Source organism: Penicillium canescens (genome assembly GCF_028828765.1).
Source record: "Penicillium canescens strain IBT 15451 chromosome Unknown utg000002l_segment0_segment0, whole genome shotgun sequence".
NCBI classification, from domain to species: domain Eukaryota; kingdom Fungi; phylum Ascomycota; class Eurotiomycetes; order Eurotiales; family Aspergillaceae; genus Penicillium; species Penicillium canescens.
In genome coordinates this window covers 4,539,785-4,558,347 of record NW_026703964.1, presented here as the reverse complement: position 1 = coordinate 4,558,347, position 18,563 = coordinate 4,539,785, and the positions used below count along the sequence as shown (strand labels likewise).

Here is an 18,563-nt window from a genome sequence, read left to right as displayed (position 1 = left end):
AGCAAATACATTAGGCAAAGGCAGCAATCAAGTCCTATTCAGAGACAATCTTTATCGGATGGTGGCACAATCGGTCACCGCCTAACATACCGCTTTACATGACTCATGAGTCATGAATGAGGTAATCCTAGGATTTAGACCTCACCTCACTTTTGCCATGCTGTTTTGCTCTTTCGTTCTGAGACCTTCTCCTTGATAGTGTGATTGGTATGTTACAAATAGGGGATTGATACATTGAACACCCCCTTCCCCTCCAGCCTGAATTTGGCCTGAATTTGGCCTGTTTTGCCTTACAAATCAGGCACTTCTTGACCCTTTTTTTCACCGCCTTCCTATCGAACTTTTTATCTTTTTTAGCTAAGTTAGCACCTCCCTGCATGTATATCAACACTTTAGGTACCTGCAATTACTATGTAAATCCCTAGTAGAAATAAGTCATTCCTGTACCATACTGTAGGACTCAACTGGGTATTCAAAATAATTGACATTCAGACGACCTTCAAGCCTCGCAATTTACAGCATCTGTTTCTTATTTGGGAGTAGTGCCGTGCAGTTGGTATAGTGGGTAGTAAAGAATGATAGTGACTCAATTTTACTAAGGGACTGACATAGTAAATGGAGGTATCTCAAAATCGTGCTGCAAGCAGGGTCGATGGCAGGTAGGTAAGGTGGCAGAAATATTGCTGGCAGAAACAACTGGTGCTTGAAATTCCAAGCATGGAGGTTCGGAGCATCCATATAGGGGGGAGGGAGGGGGGTTCAATGTATCAATCCCATATAAATATGACACTTATTGCCTATATTTAGGGTCTGAAATGCTGCTAAGTGTATACACCTAGAAAGGAAGAAAGGAAGAAAGAAAACGAGTTATGAATAATGACGGATTCATTAAGCCACGTAGCTAGGTAAGAATATGGATCTGTGCAGGCGTCTGGCTCAGGGATAGTAAGAACAAACAAAGGAATGCGGGAAAAAAACAAAAGAAAGGACGACGTGGATAAACGATGTTTTAAGAAAGGACGCGAAGGTGGAAGATGATCCGCCTCGACGGAGCTGCCCAGCCACTAGAAATGAAAATACCCTGTGGAAAGGCCAAATAAAAACTAATTTACTATCTCGCTGAATTGCAATGGTATGATAAAAAGCAATGTGTTTGCTGCTGCACTGGTCGTGAATGAAAAATGAATGACAATCTGACTTTTAGCAAGCTAGGAGTGTAGAGTGGGCGTAGCAATGCTGGGCTCAGAAAAGCCGATGAGAACCTGTAATGACTGTGGGGAAACGGCTTGGCAAGCTGGGGTATATCCCTACGTTGCGGGATCCGCAACCAAAGATATGTGAGGTCTGTGTCCGGAATGACAAGATCTTCTGGCGTTTCACCGCGGAGACGACGGTGCATCAATAGCTCGAAGCTAGCGGAAGAGGCCCACGGGAAACCTGGCGATTGGCGATGGAAAGCGTTTGCCTGCATCCTAGATGAGCACCAGCAGGAGTTGGAGACCAGAGCTCGATAATCGCGTTCTGTGGGCTGTTGATATCGATGCCGACCAATGTGATGAGTGAAGTCAGACCATCCGAGCCTTTCCACCAGATTTGGGGTCGTGTCGAAGCTGCGGCATGGGGTCAGTGTATTCGACTTCTAAAACCAGAGACAGCCATGAAGTTATACCGGGTCCTGGCACATAGCTTTCGTCGGCCTGGTTTGAGACATTCAGGGAATTACGGCGGACCTTGCGCCTGCGAGGCTAAAGTCGCCACGAAATGTGATTCCAGATCCCCAGATGCGAAGGCGAGAAAAATCGAGGCCATGGTAGTATGTCAGCCGAAGATTACGAGTAAAATCCTCTTCAGGAAACCTTTTCAGGGACAAGTAGTGGTATTCGTAATTCCGCGAGGTTCTCTCTAAGTGCCTGAACAGCACGGAAGACTTCGTCTAGATCAGGCGTAACGATCACCAGTACGAGCATGGATGGTTGTATATCGGCTGGGCTTGGTGAATTGTATGGTTAGCATGAAGTATTGGACAGTCTCTGTACGACAGGCTCGAAGCCAGTATACCGTTTCATGCATTGTTTCCTCCCTACTTTAGCCTCTTTTTGCTCATTTTCGAGTGCACTTGGTCGTTACTGTTTAAAAACAGTGCTGTAATCATATAGATATATAAAAGTTGCGGATGTGAAAGGACTCATGGCCTATAAGCGTCCTTTACTATCCGTCGTCAGGTAGCAAAGAAGAAGCGACAGGGGAGATAAACACAACTCGAGACGTAAAAAAAACATTCAGTCCTGTTGAGTTCATTCAAGGTTCTCAGGTATATCTGATACTAGCTCGTTTTCCTCGTATGCCTTTGTTGATACGTCTTGGCTTATAGAATACATCCATTTTTGTAGCGTCACAATCTAGTTACTATACCATAACTCGTGGGCTTAAAAGTGCAAACCAGTATAAACCAAAGCTGTAGGTATCATTAAAGCACCATCTGGTCATATATAACTTATAACGCCGATATACGTAGCTGTGTTGGACAAACGGCACATGAAATATTAGGCAGTGATAGTTGGGTATGTAATGTCGATCTCGCGGCCAAAGAGTCACGTCGCCAAGGAGACCACAATCCAGGTGAGTAAGTTAAGGGGAGGATGTATTTAAATTCACCCATGCCTATAATGTATTGTTATATACTCAACTCATAGTAAATGGTAGATGATGCACTCCGTAGATCAATCCATGGCGGGTATGGGCAAGGTTCACCAACCTCCACACTTCTTCCCTTTCCCCTCTTCTGCATCTTCTGTATATTCTCGTGTTTGTGAATTGTGAATTCACCTTCTGTTGATGCCATCCCTGTTCTTGTTGGATTCCCGTCATTCTCGGGTGCCAACAACCGTCTCCAGACTTGCCTGAACCCTCAAGCCGCCTACGTCTACTGCGTCGCAACCAAATTGCGACCGCCCCCCTCCCCCTTCGAACTTGTCCTCATCAACAATTCCCTGGATAATGCGGTGCAGCACGATCTCATTCTAATTCCAATTCCTCTCTGTCCCTCCCTCGAATTGCGTTAGAATTCACCTACCGCATTCCTAGTGCCCGTCCCCGCTGGCAACCCACGATCCCCGATCGCAGTGCGCGAAACGGTGAGCTCGAGTCTCGCCATTCGTTTGCGAAACATACACGATGGAACCTGGTTGGCAGCCGTACCAGGATCCTCTCATGGGTCACCCTGCGCAGTTTACCACTGGGTTGGCGTCTCATCCTCAGCAACTAGCCTCCAAATACGGTCAGCCACCACAGTCACAGCCCCCCGTCGGATACACATACGAGTCTTTCCAAACTCCTGGCACTGCATCGAAACCTCCTTCAGCGGGCACCAACTCCAAGTCCGTCTCGATGGCTTCATCGCCTGCCGCCACCCCCCGTCGGGATTATGTCACCGATGCGGATACCACCATGGAGGACGCCGACCCGTACAACCGAGCAAAGTACCCTTCGAGGCCAAACCACAATCGCGCCTCCTCTCAGTTTTTGAGTCAGGCAGAGGAATCGTCGGCCTCGTCGGCCGCTCGCAGATATTCTCCGATGAATGTCCTGTCGCCGCCGATGTCATATCCCACTAGTCCTGGCAAATCCCAGAGCTCTTATGGATTCCCATCCGGCCCTCAGAGTGCTTCTCGGCGGTCGCCTGCCCGACCTGAATACGCATCACCCCCACAGGGATACCAATCGCCAAGTGAGTGTTAACTCGTGGAGCTGGTCAGTTTTGACAGATTTGCTAACTTCTCGATAGCAAATCGCCCCCCTCGTCTCCCACCCCTCCAATCCGGTGACCTCAGCCCCGATCAATATTACCCAACATCGGCCTCCTCCCATATGAGTCCTGGATTTGGAGGTTCGCGATCTCCGCGATCTGGCTCGCTACCATCTCAGCCTCCTCTGGTCCCCGGTCGCGGTCCGGTCCCGAAGTTCCAAAAAATCCAGTCTGTACAGGAACTGCAGCCACGCATGAATGTACAGCCCGCATATCGACGCGCTAATCCTGAAGGTGGATTCATCAGCGTGAGTCCTCAGCATACCCCACTTGTTCTATCGCCATTCTAACTAGCTCGTTCAGCCGCTTCAATCGTTGACCACCCACCTTCCGGCCACTTATCGCATATGCAACCCAGGATTCAACTATGAGTCTTCACGGAACCCGCGGCGAGTACTGACCAAGCCGAGCAAAGGTGTGAAGAACGACGGATATGATAATGAGGATAGCGATTATATCCTTTACGTCAACGATATCCTCGGCAGCGAAGAAGCCGGTCACAAGTACGCCCATACGCTCTCTTGTGTAGTCTCTATCGAAGCTAACTAGCTTTTTCAACTTCAGGAACCGATACCTCATCCTAGATGTGCTAGGCCAGGGTACTTTTGGTCAAGTCGTGAAATGCCAGAACTTGAAGACGGGAGAAGTGGTAGCGGTCAAAGTCATCAAGAACAAGACCGCCTACTTCAATCAGAGTATGATGGAAGTCTCTGTGTTAGATCTGGTAAGCCTCCCATCATATTTGGAGGCACTGTCGAACGTCCGCTTACCCTTTGCAGCTCAACAGCAAGTACGACAAGAACGATGACCACCATCTCCTTCGCCTCAAGGATACTTTCATTCACCGGCAACATTTGTGTCTCGCGTTCGAGCTTCTCAGTGTCAACCTCTACGAGCTCATCAAGCAAAACCAATTCCGTGGATTGAGTACGACCCTCGTCCGCGTCTTTGCCCAGCAACTGTTGAACGCGTTGAGTCTGTTGAACAAGGCGCATCTTATTCATTGTGATTTGAAGCCCGAAAATATCTTGCTCAAAAACCTTGAGAGTCCAATCATCAAAGTTATCGATTTTGGTTCAGCATGCGATGAACGACAAACAGTCTACACCTACATTCAGTCGCGATTCTACCGTTCCCCAGAGGTGCTCCTTGGTTTGCCGTACTCATCCGCCATCGACATGTGGTCACTCGGATGTATCGTCGTGGAACTTTTCCTGGGCCTGCCTCTTTTCCCAGGCTCGTCGGAATACAATCAGGTCTGTCGAATCGTCGAGATGTTGGGAATTCCACCCACCTGGATGCTCGAGATGGGTAAACAATCAGGCGAGTTTTTCGAAAAGACTCAAGATGAGTTCGGGAGGAAGACATACCGTCTCAAGACCTTGGAGCAATACTCGAGGGAACACAACACCAAGGAACAACCCAGCAAGAAGTATTTCTCTGCCTCGACACTGGAGGAGATCATTCGCAGCTACCCGATGCCTCGAAAGAACATGAAGCAAGCAGAGGTTGAGCGAGGTAAGGTCTGATTCGCCCCATGGTTGACATCCTACTCACTGTCACAGAACTGAACAACCGGGTCGCATTCATCGATTTCGTGCGCGGACTACTCTCAATCAACCCCCTCGAGCGGTGGTCACCTCAACAAGCCAAATTGCACCCATTCATCACCCAGCAAAAGTTCACTGGACCTTTCATGCCACCGATGAACCTCAAGTACTCGACTGCCAGCAAGCCCGCCCCAGGTGTTGAGCAGCAACAACGTGCCGAGGCCGCCAGCAAACAGAGAGCGGCCCAGGCTGCGCATGCGCAGAATGCCTACTCCATGCAAATGAATCAATTCCATACGCCACCACAAACCCAGCCTCCGCCCATGTACAACGGCATGTACCAGGGTGCACCACCCCCATACCCCACCCAGCAGCCGCCGGGCTATGGCCACCAAATGGGAATGATGCCAGGGCCAGGGCCAGGCCAGGTTCCCCCTCAGAGTCTCTACGCACAGGCAACAACACGGGCTGGCCGTCAACGAGCATCCACCATGGATCCTCAGGGTATCCCAACCACCATTCAGCGAGTGGCGAGTCACCTGGATCCGAATGCACCGATTCGACTCCAGCCCAGTCCCGCATACTACCCCCTCCTCCTGATGGGTATGTGGATGCAAACGCCAACCAAAGACGACGCGGCAGCCGAGCAGCAGCTAGCGGCGGCGGCGGCAATCAACGCAACCGAGACTTCATCCGCACCCTCGAAGACGGTGTATTGAGCGAAGGATACATGGGCCAGAACCAATGGCAATAGAACATCCGAGCAGAGGGTATCTGTCACGTCACGTGTTCCACATGAGATGAGAGCAGGCCCGTCGATACTAGTCTATCGATACTTTTTTTCTTATCCTGAACCAACTCCATGACTCTTCAGCGCACTGTGTCTGTAAAGCCTGCTCGCTCTACTGACCCGCTCCTCTCCTCGCCAGCCAACCTGCCTCCCCTTGCCCGGCAGGCTCTTGTAGGTGCATGAGTCACAAAAAAGCCCTTCGGGGGCAGTGGGTGGACGCGGTCTACAAATGATCTCCGACCGCTGATACACGATCAGCATTTGCATTGCTTGCTAGCGCTTGATCGATCTGCACGCTCGCCTCGCGAGTCCAGTGCCCATCAGTGGTCCAGGCCAAGAGATCATCCGCATTATCAACCCTTGTTTCGTTGCGTTTCTTGCTGTGTTACGATTCCAGTTATGTTGTGCAATTTCTGTTCTCTTCTTTTCGTTAAGCAGTGGTTTATCGGTACAACTGACCGTCTGTCCTCTTTTCATGATGTCTTGTGTTTCTCTTCTCGGCATAGCCTGGAGCTTGAAAGAACGATTTCTCTGCTCTTCTGTTTCCCCTGCCTCCCCGTAAATCTGTTGCTTTTTCTTAAATTTGGATTTACTTGGGTGGTTTGGCACATTTTGTGTGTGCTTTTTTCTGTTTGGATGGTTGTTTCCAAGCCTGCTGAGCATAGTACTTGCCGCTGTGTTGTTTCTAGTCTGGGTTTTAGTTCTTGTGACCCTGTATACAGTAGTAGAACTGAGTTGAATGAACAATGGAAGCATAGTAACGAGTCAAGTTCACTTGTTCCCCGTATGTAATGTTAGTTCCTCATATGGTTCACGATATAACTGGGTGTGAGATATTTTGACATAGTAAGGTTGTGAGTCACTAATCTAGAGGAATATACAGACAGGATCAAAAACCTATGTAGTTCAGTTAAGTACTAAAAGAACAGTCGAAGTCGATAGACCGGGCTTCTTTGTCCTGAGTCAGCCTAGTCCTAATCGGGTTTAGTCAGCCCCTCGCTTAAATTTCGTGTGTGGCTCGCTGCGGGAACCAACTCAACTTTCAGACGGCGACGACCTCACTTTCCCCTTCGGATCGCCATTTCCTATTACCGAAACCGAAAACCGCAATCATGGCGTCGCGTTTCTTCTACGGCTCCGGCAGCGACAGCGACAGCTCGTCTGATGAGGAGGAGGAGGTCTACCAGTCCGGCTCTGAGGAGGAATCCTCTGACAACTCCGACTCCGAATCCGAATCTGGCTCTGAGAGCGACAGCGAAGCCGAGGGCAAGGAGAGCGGCAAGGGAGCCAGCGCTTTCTTGCACGACTCTTCCGGCAGTGAGGATAGCGAGGAGGAGGAGAAGGTTACGATTGTCAAGTCTGCTAAGGACAAGCGTCTCGAGGGACTTGAGAACACCATCAAGTTGATCGACAATGCCGAAAAGATCAACGACTGGGCTGTTATTGCCACTGGTGAGTGACACCATATTCCGGGATTCGAATCATTCTGTGGTTTTGGGTCTCAGAAAACTCCGCGATGGCGACGTATCTGGTGGGAGAACGGCATCGACTGACATGGTATGATTTACAGAGTTCGACAACCTTAACCGTCAGATCCTCAAGATCACCGGTCCTACCCCCAAGATCTACATCCAGGCCGTCGCAGAGCTCGAAGACTTCACCAATGAGACCGCAACCAAGCAGAAGGCCTCGAACAAGAAGATGAACGCCAGCAACAGCAAGGGTTTCAACGCCGTTAAGCAGAAGATCAAGAAAAACAACAAGGAGTACGCTTCCCTGATCGAGAAGTACCGCGCCAACAAGGATGAGTTCATGGCCAGCGACGTCGAGGAGAAGCCCGCTCCTGCCCCTGCTCCCAAGCCCACCAAGTTTGAGCGTATCGAGAACTTTGCCGCTGCCGCCGCTGCCGGTGGTGAGGACGATGGTTTCGCTACTGTCGGCCGTGGTGGTAAGACCCTCCAGTACACCCCGGAGAGCATCCTCAAGCACCTCCGCGTCATCGTCGAGTCCCGCGGAAAGAAGAACACCGACCGTGCCGACCAGATTAAGACCATGACCAAGCTCCTTGAAGTGGCCACCACCCCCTACCAGCGCATCCGCACTCTTATGACCCTGATCTCCACACGCTTCGATCTCACCAGCACATCCAGCACCAACTACATGAGCCCCGAGCAATGGAAGGCTGCCGATGAGGAATACTCGACTCTCCTGACTGTGTTGGAGGACAACCGCAGCTACATCATCAGCGAGGTTGCCGATGAGTGGGAGGATGACGAGAAGCAGCCTACCGTTGAGGAGGGCGAGACCTTCGCCATCCCCGGTTCCATTGTTTCTTTCGTCGAGCGCCTTGACGACGAGCTCACCCGCTCTCTCCAGCAGATCGACCCCCACACCGCTGAATACATTGAGCGCCTGAGCGACGAGCAGACCCTGTACAACAACCTTGTCCGCTCACAATTGTATGTCGAGAGCCTCGGCGAGTCCGACAAGAACGGAAAGGAGAGCATGAACAGAGTTGTTATCAGACGGTTGGAGCACATCTACTTCAAGCCTGCCCAGGTTGTCTCCATCCTTGAGGACGCCAAGGACAAGGCTGTTCCCACCAAGATCAACTCCGCCGTTACTGCTGGCTCCAAGGCCGGTGACATTCAGAGCCTCGTGGGCGCTATCTGCAACTACATGTTCCAGAACAGCGATGGCATTCCCCGTGCCCGTGCCATGCTTTGCCAGATCTACTTCCTCGCCCTCCACGACCAATACTACAAGTCCCGTGATTTGATGCTCATGTCTCACCTTACGGAGTCTGTTTCTTCCATGGATATTGCCACCCAGATCTTGTTCAACCGCACACTTGTTCAGATTGGTCTTTGTGCCTTCCGTGCTGGCCTCATCTACGAAGCCCAGAACACCCTTGGTGAGATCTGCGGTAGCGGTCGCCAAAAGGAGCTGCTCGCTCAGGGTCTTATCCTGCAGCGTTTTGCCAGCTTGAGCCCCGAAGTTGAGAAGGCCGAGAAGGCCCGTCAGCTGCCCTTCCACATGCACATCAACCTTGAATTGCTCGAGTGTATCTACCTCACCTCAAGCATGTTCCTCGAGGTTCCCCTCATGGCCCAGAGCTCGTCCTCCCCCGAGCTGCGCCGCCGCATGATCTCCAAGACTTTCCGCCGTATGTTGGACTACAACGAGCGCCAGGTGTTCACCGGTCCCCCGGAGAACACCCGTGACGGTGTGATCCAATCGGCCAAGCTTCTTGCCGCAGGTGAATGGAAGAAATCCGCCGAGTCTCTCGCTGCCATCAAGATCTGGGATCTCATGCCCCAGCCCGAGAAGATTAAGGCCATGCTCTCCGAGCAGGCCCAGGAGGAGGGTCTCCGCACCTACCTCTTCACATACGCCCCCTTCTATGACAGCCTCTCCATCACCTCCCTAGCGGCCATGTTCGAGCTGAGCAGCAAGAAGATCGTCTCCGTGATTTCTCGCATGATTTCTCACGAGGAGCTCGCTGCCGCCCTCGACCAGGTCAACGACGCCATCATCTTCCGCAAGGGCGTCGAGCTCTCCCGCCTCCAGTCCCAGATCGTCACCCTTGCCGACAAGTCCATGAACCTCCTCGAGTCCAACGAGAAGACCCTCGAGCAGCGCACACAGGGTATGGCCAACGCCTTCCAGCGCGAGCACGGCCCCGGCGCCCGTGGTGGCCGTGGCGGCCGCGGTGGTGGTCGCGGCGGTGGTCGCGGTGGCGCCCGTATCCCTCAGGGAGACCGGAGACCCGGTGGCCAGCAGTTCGGCGGTGGTGCATTGGGCGCAGCGATCAAGGCTTAGATTCTGATGTAATGGCATGTTCTTTCCTCTTTTTCACAACTCTTCACGGTTTCATTTTTCTCCTGTCCATCCATCCCCTATCTCGTGTTAGTACGACCGTTCCTTGCTTTTTTTAGGTCGGAAAAATTGCCCGTCTTTCTGCGTTTTTTACTTTTGTGATTGATCTCTATGATATTCACGTATGAAATGATCGAGAAAGAATCAAGGTGCATATTGGTTAGAATTTGACGGCTTATGGAATAGATATATTTCTATACTATAGTGACTTGGTGACGGTAGCATACATTGTAGAGCCCTTCCACTTAGATCTGTATACAGACGCACTTGAAAGCAGTTTTGCTACCTTTCTCACTTACATTCTTTTGTGCACTCCATTTATATCCATTACACACACTACGAACTGAATTTGCCTCGTCATGTATACCGAATTTTCCTGAATGGAGCATTAAAATCTCCTGATCGATGCCGCTAATCTCTGTCAACCCAAATGAGCCCGAATCATACCTTCGTGCACTCTCTGGCGAAGTATAACAAAGTTCGAACCACCTTGCTTAATTATTCCAGAGCCACGAAATTCTTTAGTGAGTCGCTGTTCTTCCAGAGCGTAGTCGAGGCTGGGGAAATATAATTTGTTGACGAGGAGTCGAAACGCCCCTTTGTTCAACAGAAAGCCTTCCCAAAAGGCGAAGCGGAAGCGCCTTGGTCTACATACATGCCTTCTTTGTGCGGTGGAAGGCTGGTTACTCGAAACGTCTACTCGACTCTTTGACCACGAATCTGCATCCCCTGTTCATTGAAGCCCCAAGGACACCGTTGTGAATCAAATGAACGTTCACATGAGACCAAAGGACTGGTCACTAGGGAAACAAAATTCAGCTCCCACTCATCTTAGTTGATCAGCTACCTGGAGATAATCCCTAGGTTTCACCCTCCTTTAGACTCTTCGTTGTCACCTCTTTTTCCACCTCCTTTTTACTTATTTCCGAGTGCCTCGATTTAAAATGGTTCACAAATAGTAAGTTAACATGTAAATTATGAAAGACTGACGGTCTACGACTGCCGTGCCAGGGCCGAAGCATCCTGGATCTCTTTGTCCTCGGGCTCTGTGTCCCAAAATAGCATATTTGAGACTCGAGTCCTCTGAGATCATCGCTTTGTTTCAACAAACAGACATTATCCTCTTACTCGGTAGCTCGATCGGCTGCTTTTCTTTGTTTTTATTTGCGGGTATCAGTTCCTCGCGCAGAGTGAATACAAATATCATCGCCATGGCCTCTCAGTTCATACTTAATTACAGTTGATATCGTCTAATATTTGACGATATACCTACCACCAAGGTCATCTTTTCTTTTTCAAGATGCCACCACGCAGGAGCGCGCGCAAGACCTCAGGCCCGGTTGCCAGGTCTTCTTCCAAGGTGGTCAAACCCGCTACCGTCAAGAAACCCGCCCCGAAATCCAGGGCTGCCTCCAAAGGGTCCATGAAAAAGACTGGAAAGGCCGCGGCTTCCAAGAAGGGTAAGGAGGCCGCAAGGTCCCTGACCCCAGAAGACGAAGACCCCATGGATATTGATGCCGATTCCAACTCGCGTTGGCTGATGGACAAGGAGAACTACGGAAAATTTGTTGATTACAGCGTCCTGGCTGCTTATGCCGCCGGGGCAAATATCGAAAAGCCACCGCGTGGTAAAAGGCAGCCACGATGGACCCATGAAGGGGATGAGCCTCTGACAAATTCTTCGGAGCTACCTGAAGGGTGGAACACTCATGAGCCGGATCTTCTTGAGGACGAGATCGATGAGCAGATTGAGCGATGCCACCAGAGAATTGCCTATAACATCTTCCCTGCATTCTTCGAAATAAGGCTTCAATCATATCTCGAAAGAAAGAAGAAGCGTGAAGAGATGATTGCATCAGAGCCTGCGGGCCTTGACTTGCAGACCGTTGAACGACTGGTCTCCTTGAGGGCGATTGAAGCATCTCTCACTGAATCCGACGACGCAGACGTGGATGGTCAGCTTCCAAACATCAGGGCTCTCATGAAAGCCTACAGGAATAAGGAGCTTATGTTCATAAGAGGCATGATCACCTACTGGTCCAAAGGAGTACTCATCGGTCCACCAGAGCCGTTCGACCACAAAAGACACGAAGCGTTTCTCGCGCAGTATAAAACACATCGGGAGTTCTGGGTTGAAGGGGTTAGTGATTGAGATAATCCAATGGTGTAATTCACTTTTTAACGCTGTTGGTCATAGTTTCTTGGAGCAGGGCCTCCTCAACAGATGGTTTTCTCCGTAATCGGGCCAACCAATAACTACTATTCGCATGAAGTATGATATCGGCAAGCCTTCTTTCCCAACATTTCACTTTCTAACGTCTATCTTCTCTTCCATCTAGATCTTCACGGAAATGCGAACGGCTGGTGCAAGCAACAACTGTGCTCCGCTTGGACAGTCATTGTTGTATGATACCGGCGCCGAAATCATGTCCATCAACCAACAGGATGTGGACCAGATGCACGCCATGTCCGGCCTAGAGCCCCCAACCTTTGGCCATTCACAATTAGTTACTGGCAATGGCGTGGTATCAAGAAGAATCGTTGAGATTGAAGTCTCTATAAGAGACCACAACTGGGCCGTCATGTGCCCGTTCGTTAAAGTCCTGGCTGCGGTGAATCCCGATAATACAGCAGAGAGACTCACAGGACCTTGGATGAAATTCGTCTTATTTACTGGCACTAGCCCTGGTGCTAATAACTTGTATTTGACTGATAACAAGGCGGAGCTTGTTAATCATCTCCCAGCTTGGACAAGTGGTGCTGCCGCTGGCACTGGCCCCTAACCATTTGCTCTATCTATAAAAGATATGTACTTTCTCAAATTCCACTAGACCATGGTCTTGCCAACAAGTGCAAAATTCCATGCTTACCTAGTGGTTTTAGGCTCTATAACAGAATTGGTCTGCAGCGTCTTCTTTCATTGGGATTTTGTTATTTGTTTTGTCTATGGAGTTTTGTCAGTTCTCACCAGGGTATATATCTGCTTCAATTTATATATCAAAGTTCGCAAGTGTTTCTGGGATCAGTACGTCTGCATTGTTATTACCTGAAGCCTCCTATAACAGTGGTCATAAATGGGTATACTGTGCCACGAAGTATTAGACAGCCTCTACACGAAACACGAAACCCTCGGACGAGTATACCGTTTTATACATTGTTTTCGCCCTATTTCAGCCTCCCCCTCCTTACACCTGTTTTTGCCCATTTTCGAGGGCCTCGGTTTGATCATGGAGCAAGTTGTTCCGCAGGGACGACCTTCTACATGACCGAGCCACCATCTGTCAAAGGCACACATCAAAAGACATTGCGAAATGGGATGCAAATTGGTGATCTATAGTGCAAAGGGATAACCACCGGGCTTGAGAAACTGTCACACACTACGAATGCTGTGTTCCAGGGAAGGAGTAGCATGGAACATGTTGGCCGCGATGATCACATCGTAAGTGCGTCCTTCGAATCCTAGCTCGACCGGGTCTTGGTCAACGTCCAGCTTCTGGAAGATGAGCTGATTGACTTGCTCGGGCAACGACTCCAGCGAATCCTCGAAGAACCCGGCGAAGATGTCAGTGGAGGTGTAGGAGTGGTACCCTCACCCAACGGCTCGAAGCACTTCTCGAGTCGCTGAGGCCGTGACAGTGCCAGCGCCAACTTCAAGGGGCTTCACGGACAGCGTACAACCAGATCCCCCACCAGCTGTTCTATACGCCGGTTGACAATTTGCAGCTCCAGTTCATGGCGATCAAAGCGTGTGAGCAGCTAGTCTTTACGCAAAGCATCGATTAGTTGGGCTTCGCCGTGGAGGAAAGGCATCAGATTCTGATGCACACGATGCATAATTTGGTCTCGATGGGGGCCACTGCAGCGCTGATAAATGCCCTACGGGGCATTTGGTCAAGTGAAAATATACAGAAAATGCACATGCAGGTCCCACGACGCAAACTTTCAGCTGCCATCAACGCTAAGTTTCGGCCCGCAATCGCCCGTCTCACCGTGCGGCGTCGATCTTTACCCACGGACTCCTTCTTACCTCATATACAGTAGAAACCCGTTCGAGTCGATATTGGTGTGGCACTTTCATGTCTGTGTTACACCGTATTGCATTCTCTCCCAGGACGTGATTCGCCGGACACAATTCCTCCGTTGCAGAATTCCGAGATGCACGAGCTGGCTGCTCCAGGGGGCATAATGAAGCTAGATATAGTCCTGGCTATGAGGATCATCGCGCATATACGTAAGCTCGGGGGGAGGGATGTGCCCGATGGTTCTAGATGACCCTGATTGTATGCCCCGGTTCATACTATGACTGTCATCATTGGAGGCCAGCCATGACTTTTGAGGTTAGTGATCATTGGGGACAAACGCCCGTTCAACGTTATTATCATCAGGGCCTCGGTCACAGGTCTCAGCCCGGTCCATTGTGTCCATTGTGCAGAGATTGACAATGCGATGCTTGAGAAGCATGTTGAGGTTCATCCGTCAATTGGCACTGCCGTGATTATTCTGCCCAATAATGCCCGAATTATGGAACAGCTGGTCATTTTCCACCATGTGGAAAAAAAGTCTTCCTCTCTTCAGCGGATGCGTCTTTGTTTCCAGGATGGGTTCTACTATGATAGTATTCCTCCCATTATCATACCTGAGAGGTGGTTTCATTTCAGGTGAGCTGAGCGATGATTGTTGTGATATAAAGCTAGCGGCTCTATCGGAATAAACTTCCGAGGTGTCTATGCCTGATCTTCTAGTTGAATATATACAGCCCCACTTGTACCTTTGAAATAATAACAACTAGTCATCCTCTAACTGCAACAGGCATTAAAATGTAATTCCTTGAGAGCATACAGCTGCCAATTTTTATAGGCACTAGAAGGCGTCGATTTGGTTATTGCTATGGTCGAGCTAGCACCGGACTCTCTAGTCCTCTCAGCCACCATGTTTTGGGGTCTGCAGTTTCAGATGGGCCCCAAGCTCCCAGGAACTGCGATATCTCCAAATCCCGTGCATTTTCTAATTCCGGTTGGTTGGTTCTGGGTGGCCCATAGCCTGTTGCCGGGGTCCCAGAGACGCAGCTATTCACTAATCAGCGGACAGATAATTCCGTCTTCTTTTCAGTTAGTTGAATTATATTAACAGACCAATGGAGTGTGATGGAAACGTTCCTTATGATCCGGAGTGTCCGGGCGAACTGTCAATCGAGGCGCAGGAGCGATACAGAAAGGTCTGGGCCCTTGGCTAGTTTAATATGCCTGTCAGATGCAGGACAATTCGTGCTCATATACTCACAATGCAGTGATGCCTTTTACTTTCTTTTTCTTTTCTTTCTTATACTTCCATTTCTTATTATTAATGGAAGATGTTGGTGGATCACTGTACAAGATGCCTGGAAGAGAGGATAAAATAGCCAGCGAAGTGGAGAGAGGAAGCCAATATTATTACTAGTAGTAATATTTGTCGTATTGGCCAGTGGTTTTTCTAGTTTTTCTATTCTTGTTCATATGACCAAAATGCTTGCTTCACGCATGAGGTAGCATTGGTAGGGGGAAGGAGGGGGCTTTCGGTCTGTCCGAGGGAGCTCAGCCAGCCAACAAACTTCTTCCTACCTAACTCTTGGTCTCCTGTAGCAGGCGGTAAATTTAGTATATCTTGCTGTTCCATTGATCCCTTTTAAAAGCCCATATTTCTTGCTCGTCTTAATTATTCTTTTCACTACCATTATTTGCTTGAGCTGATTGTCCCTGTCCCTGTCCCCATCTCGTACAAAGTAGGTACCTATCTACTATTACCCTCCTCTAACTGGACATAACTCTCATATTGTCTGGTAGCAAAATGACCTATATTCATCCGGTGGCGATCGTCAATGAGACAAATGAGACCCTCACGGTAGTTGAGAAGACCTGCTGGTACTACGCGAACGGCGGTACTTGGACCGACGAAAAGCCCGACAAGTTTGTGCTCGAAATGGGTGGGAGTGGCACATCAGGCATGCTTCGGATCAAGGCTTCATCAGGCAATACGTTCACTGTCATTGTCGGCTACCACAATTACGAGTTCTGGTGCGATGCGCAGGTGGATCTGAAGGACGATGATACAGCAGTAAAGCTGCATCCCGAGTACTACAACGGAGGAAGGCTATCGCAGGAGGCGCGAGGTGTTACCACACGGACGACTTCAGCCGGGAGAACAGTGCAAGTTCACTTGCAGCATTTGCCATGTGGTCGACCACCTGTTATTATCACTTATTCTTGAAGAATCTGGAAGTTCGCGGAATGTTCGATTCCGAGGAGGAGTGTGATTAGCCCGTGTTAAGATTGAGTCAGAGTGTCTCTTTATTTGTGCTGAACTTATAGTCATGCTACTTTTCTCGATCGTTTCTTTCCTTTGATATTGCAGAGTGCAGTATATCCTTATCGTCTTTATATTTATGGCCAGATAACAAGCCACCCAGCCATGTAGGAGTAGGAGCCGACTATAAATCCCTATTCAGCCTACTGGGCGAAAATCGCAATGGGCATTGAGTGCCAAGGGGATTTGTATGTGTCCCACGGGATGTTTTGTATTTTTACATATAGCCACAGCACCATAACCCGGGACGAATAGTTCGATAGTTATTAGCTTCATCTACTAAGACCTCTTCCCTCTAGATTTCCCGCAATAGTTAAGGTATTGACAGGGGTCAGATTCGCAGTGAGTTACAACAGAAAACCTTGCTTGAATAGTCCACTGTAATCTCGAATAACCCTTTCCTCCAGCGGATCCTACAATGAATTGGCAATCTGGATCCCCTCTTTGTAACCAATTTCTCCTTGGAACGCTGAGAATTGGAGAGCATTAGATCCTCGCAGAATATTCCAATATTTCAGCCCGTAGGGGTTCATCGGCAATCACTGCCTATTCTAATCTACTAAGCTATGTCGGCAATTTTTGGCCCCTCACACGTAGCGCATAACTCCCCGCCAGTAATTTTTAATACCTCTTTATGGTTATGCTAGTCTGCTTAATGGTTACAACCCAAGCAGAGCCCAATGACTAGTCACTAATCACTGCTGCTCGCTTACACTAGCCGCCTATACGGAGTAAATATCCGTGACATTCACGGAGCTTACTAGACGAAAAGAGAGCTGAATGGAATGTCCATCCAACCCTGGAAGTTCTGTAGGCTAGAGATCTTGGCACATGAAAGTGATCATTTTCGGACCCGCCTGCAGGATCTCGGTGCTCTCGGCGCATATCGCCGCAGAACCAACTCGTTCCAAATTAACGGCGATGCCGAAGGCCAGACGAGCTGAACTCTGTCTATACAGACAACCTAATGGTCCGGAACAAGGTTCTAGACCTGATACTTCCGCCCCAAGATGCTGTCTTCCCGAGTGTCGGACGCAACCCCCTGCGTCACCCAAGCATGAGAAGAGTGATACTCGCCAGGGTAAGTCTGTGTTTGGGCAACAACAAGCCAGCCGTAGGAACGCACATTTTTATTAGGAGTGAGACATTCTCCCCGTGTGCTGTCCAATATATATGGCGCCCTGTGCGTACTGGGGGAGCAGGGAGAGCAGAGGTATAAATCACTGCGAAATCGCTATCGATGGCTTGATACGAAGGCCCCTCACCCCGTCTTACATACAACATACAGTCTCTCCTGTCTCCACGGAAACCATAACAAGAATTCCATTCTCTTACAAATAGCCTCGTGTACTCCTTGAGTCCTCAACAATGGCGACATGGGAGGTGACTGGTTTCCAAATCCAGACGGCTACGCCTGAGCTCAATTCATCCACCCTCGATGCAGATGGAAGCATGCAACTGCCCGTTTATGTCTTTATCAAAGCGAATGTTAAGGGTACCAATGATCGCTATTATCTGACGGAGGAAGAGCTCAATAGCATTGAGCTAATCGATTTTGGTCATACAAACCATCGGCTTTCAGATGGGTGGTCTTATTCGGACAAAGAAGAAGTATCCGCGCCGTCGACGAGCGTCACACCCCCGTCGAGAGTGTCTGGCAATGACAACATCGGTGATGATTACCAGTTGAAATGTTACTGGGTCTCCACGACGAAGACAGAGGACAAGAATATCGCTGCATGCATAACACAGCCTGACGGCAAAACAGTGACCACCGAGACTAGTGCGGAAGGTCCTTATGTCAACCTTGCCGGTAGCACTACCACTATCTTCGAGGTTGTCCCCGAAGTTACCATATGTCGCCCACAGGTCCTGTTCTAGCGACTCTACAGAGCCCCGTGTCATTATTAAAGGTGTGGAACATTATAGAGGCAGTGCACGAGTCCAACTATTGAGCACCCCGCAGGGTCGCCGACCAAAGCGCAAAGTGTATATCCCAGTTCCACCTTATTTTGGCAGTTCTAAAGAGATAACTTGTTGGAGATTGGTGAGCCGTCTACCTGTGCAGATGCGAGTTGTTGTACTTACTTCATCTATCCCCCGTTTTGATGATCTGTTCTCTCCTCAAGAAATCGATTCTATTCTGGTGACGCACGAAATTATAATCTGTAATTCAGGGAGTTAAGTACTAGTTTTGAAC

The 18,563-nt window shown here is 49.5% G+C and overlaps 6 protein-coding genes across 6 annotated transcripts; all 6 read left to right on the top strand.

Annotated features, from left to right (window-relative positions):
• Positions 1–3,174: 3,174 nt before the first annotated feature.
• Positions 3,175–6,074, top strand: N7446_002944 (putative protein kinase Yak1; the record flags this gene model as incomplete). The annotated part of the gene is made up of 6 exons (XM_058511693.1): positions 3,175–3,727; positions 3,785–4,053; positions 4,109–4,308; positions 4,370–4,529; positions 4,585–5,323; positions 5,371–6,074. The coding sequence occupies 6 exons, from the start codon at positions 3,175–3,177 to the stop codon at positions 6,072–6,074; spliced, it is 2,625 nt and encodes an 874-aa protein (XP_058377229.1).
• Positions 6,075–7,257: 1,183 nt separating this feature from the next.
• nip1 (translation initiation factor eIF3 core subunit c) lies at positions 7,258–9,967 on the top strand (the record flags this gene model as incomplete). The annotated part of the gene is made up of 2 exons (XM_058511692.1): positions 7,258–7,597; positions 7,716–9,967. The coding sequence occupies 2 exons, from the start codon at positions 7,258–7,260 to the stop codon at positions 9,965–9,967; spliced, it is 2,592 nt and encodes an 863-aa protein (XP_058377228.1).
• Positions 9,968–11,324: 1,357 nt separating this feature from the next.
• Positions 11,325–12,807, top strand: N7446_002942 (uncharacterized protein; the record flags this gene model as incomplete). Its single annotated transcript, XM_058511691.1, has 3 exons — positions 11,325–12,164; positions 12,222–12,296; positions 12,364–12,807. The coding sequence occupies 3 exons, from the start codon at positions 11,325–11,327 to the stop codon at positions 12,805–12,807; spliced, it is 1,359 nt and encodes a 452-aa protein (XP_058377227.1).
• A 626-nt stretch (positions 12,808–13,433) lies between these two features.
• N7446_002941 (uncharacterized protein) lies at positions 13,434–13,649 on the top strand (the record flags this gene model as incomplete). The annotated part of the gene is made up of 2 exons (XM_058511690.1): positions 13,434–13,463; positions 13,488–13,649. The coding sequence occupies 2 exons, from the start codon at positions 13,434–13,436 to the stop codon at positions 13,647–13,649; spliced, it is 192 nt and encodes a 63-aa protein (XP_058377226.1).
• A 2,198-nt stretch (positions 13,650–15,847) lies between these two features.
• Positions 15,848–16,267, top strand: N7446_002940 (uncharacterized protein; the record flags this gene model as incomplete). Its single annotated transcript, XM_058511689.1, has 1 exon — positions 15,848–16,267. The coding sequence occupies one exon, from the start codon at positions 15,848–15,850 to the stop codon at positions 16,265–16,267; it is 420 nt and encodes a 139-aa protein (XP_058377225.1).
• Positions 16,268–17,731: 1,464 nt separating this feature from the next.
• Positions 17,732–18,244, top strand: N7446_002939 (uncharacterized protein; the record flags this gene model as incomplete). The annotated part of the gene is made up of 1 exon (XM_058511688.1): positions 17,732–18,244. The coding sequence occupies one exon, from the start codon at positions 17,732–17,734 to the stop codon at positions 18,242–18,244; it is 513 nt and encodes a 170-aa protein (XP_058377224.1).
• Positions 18,245–18,563: the final 319 nt, after the last annotated feature.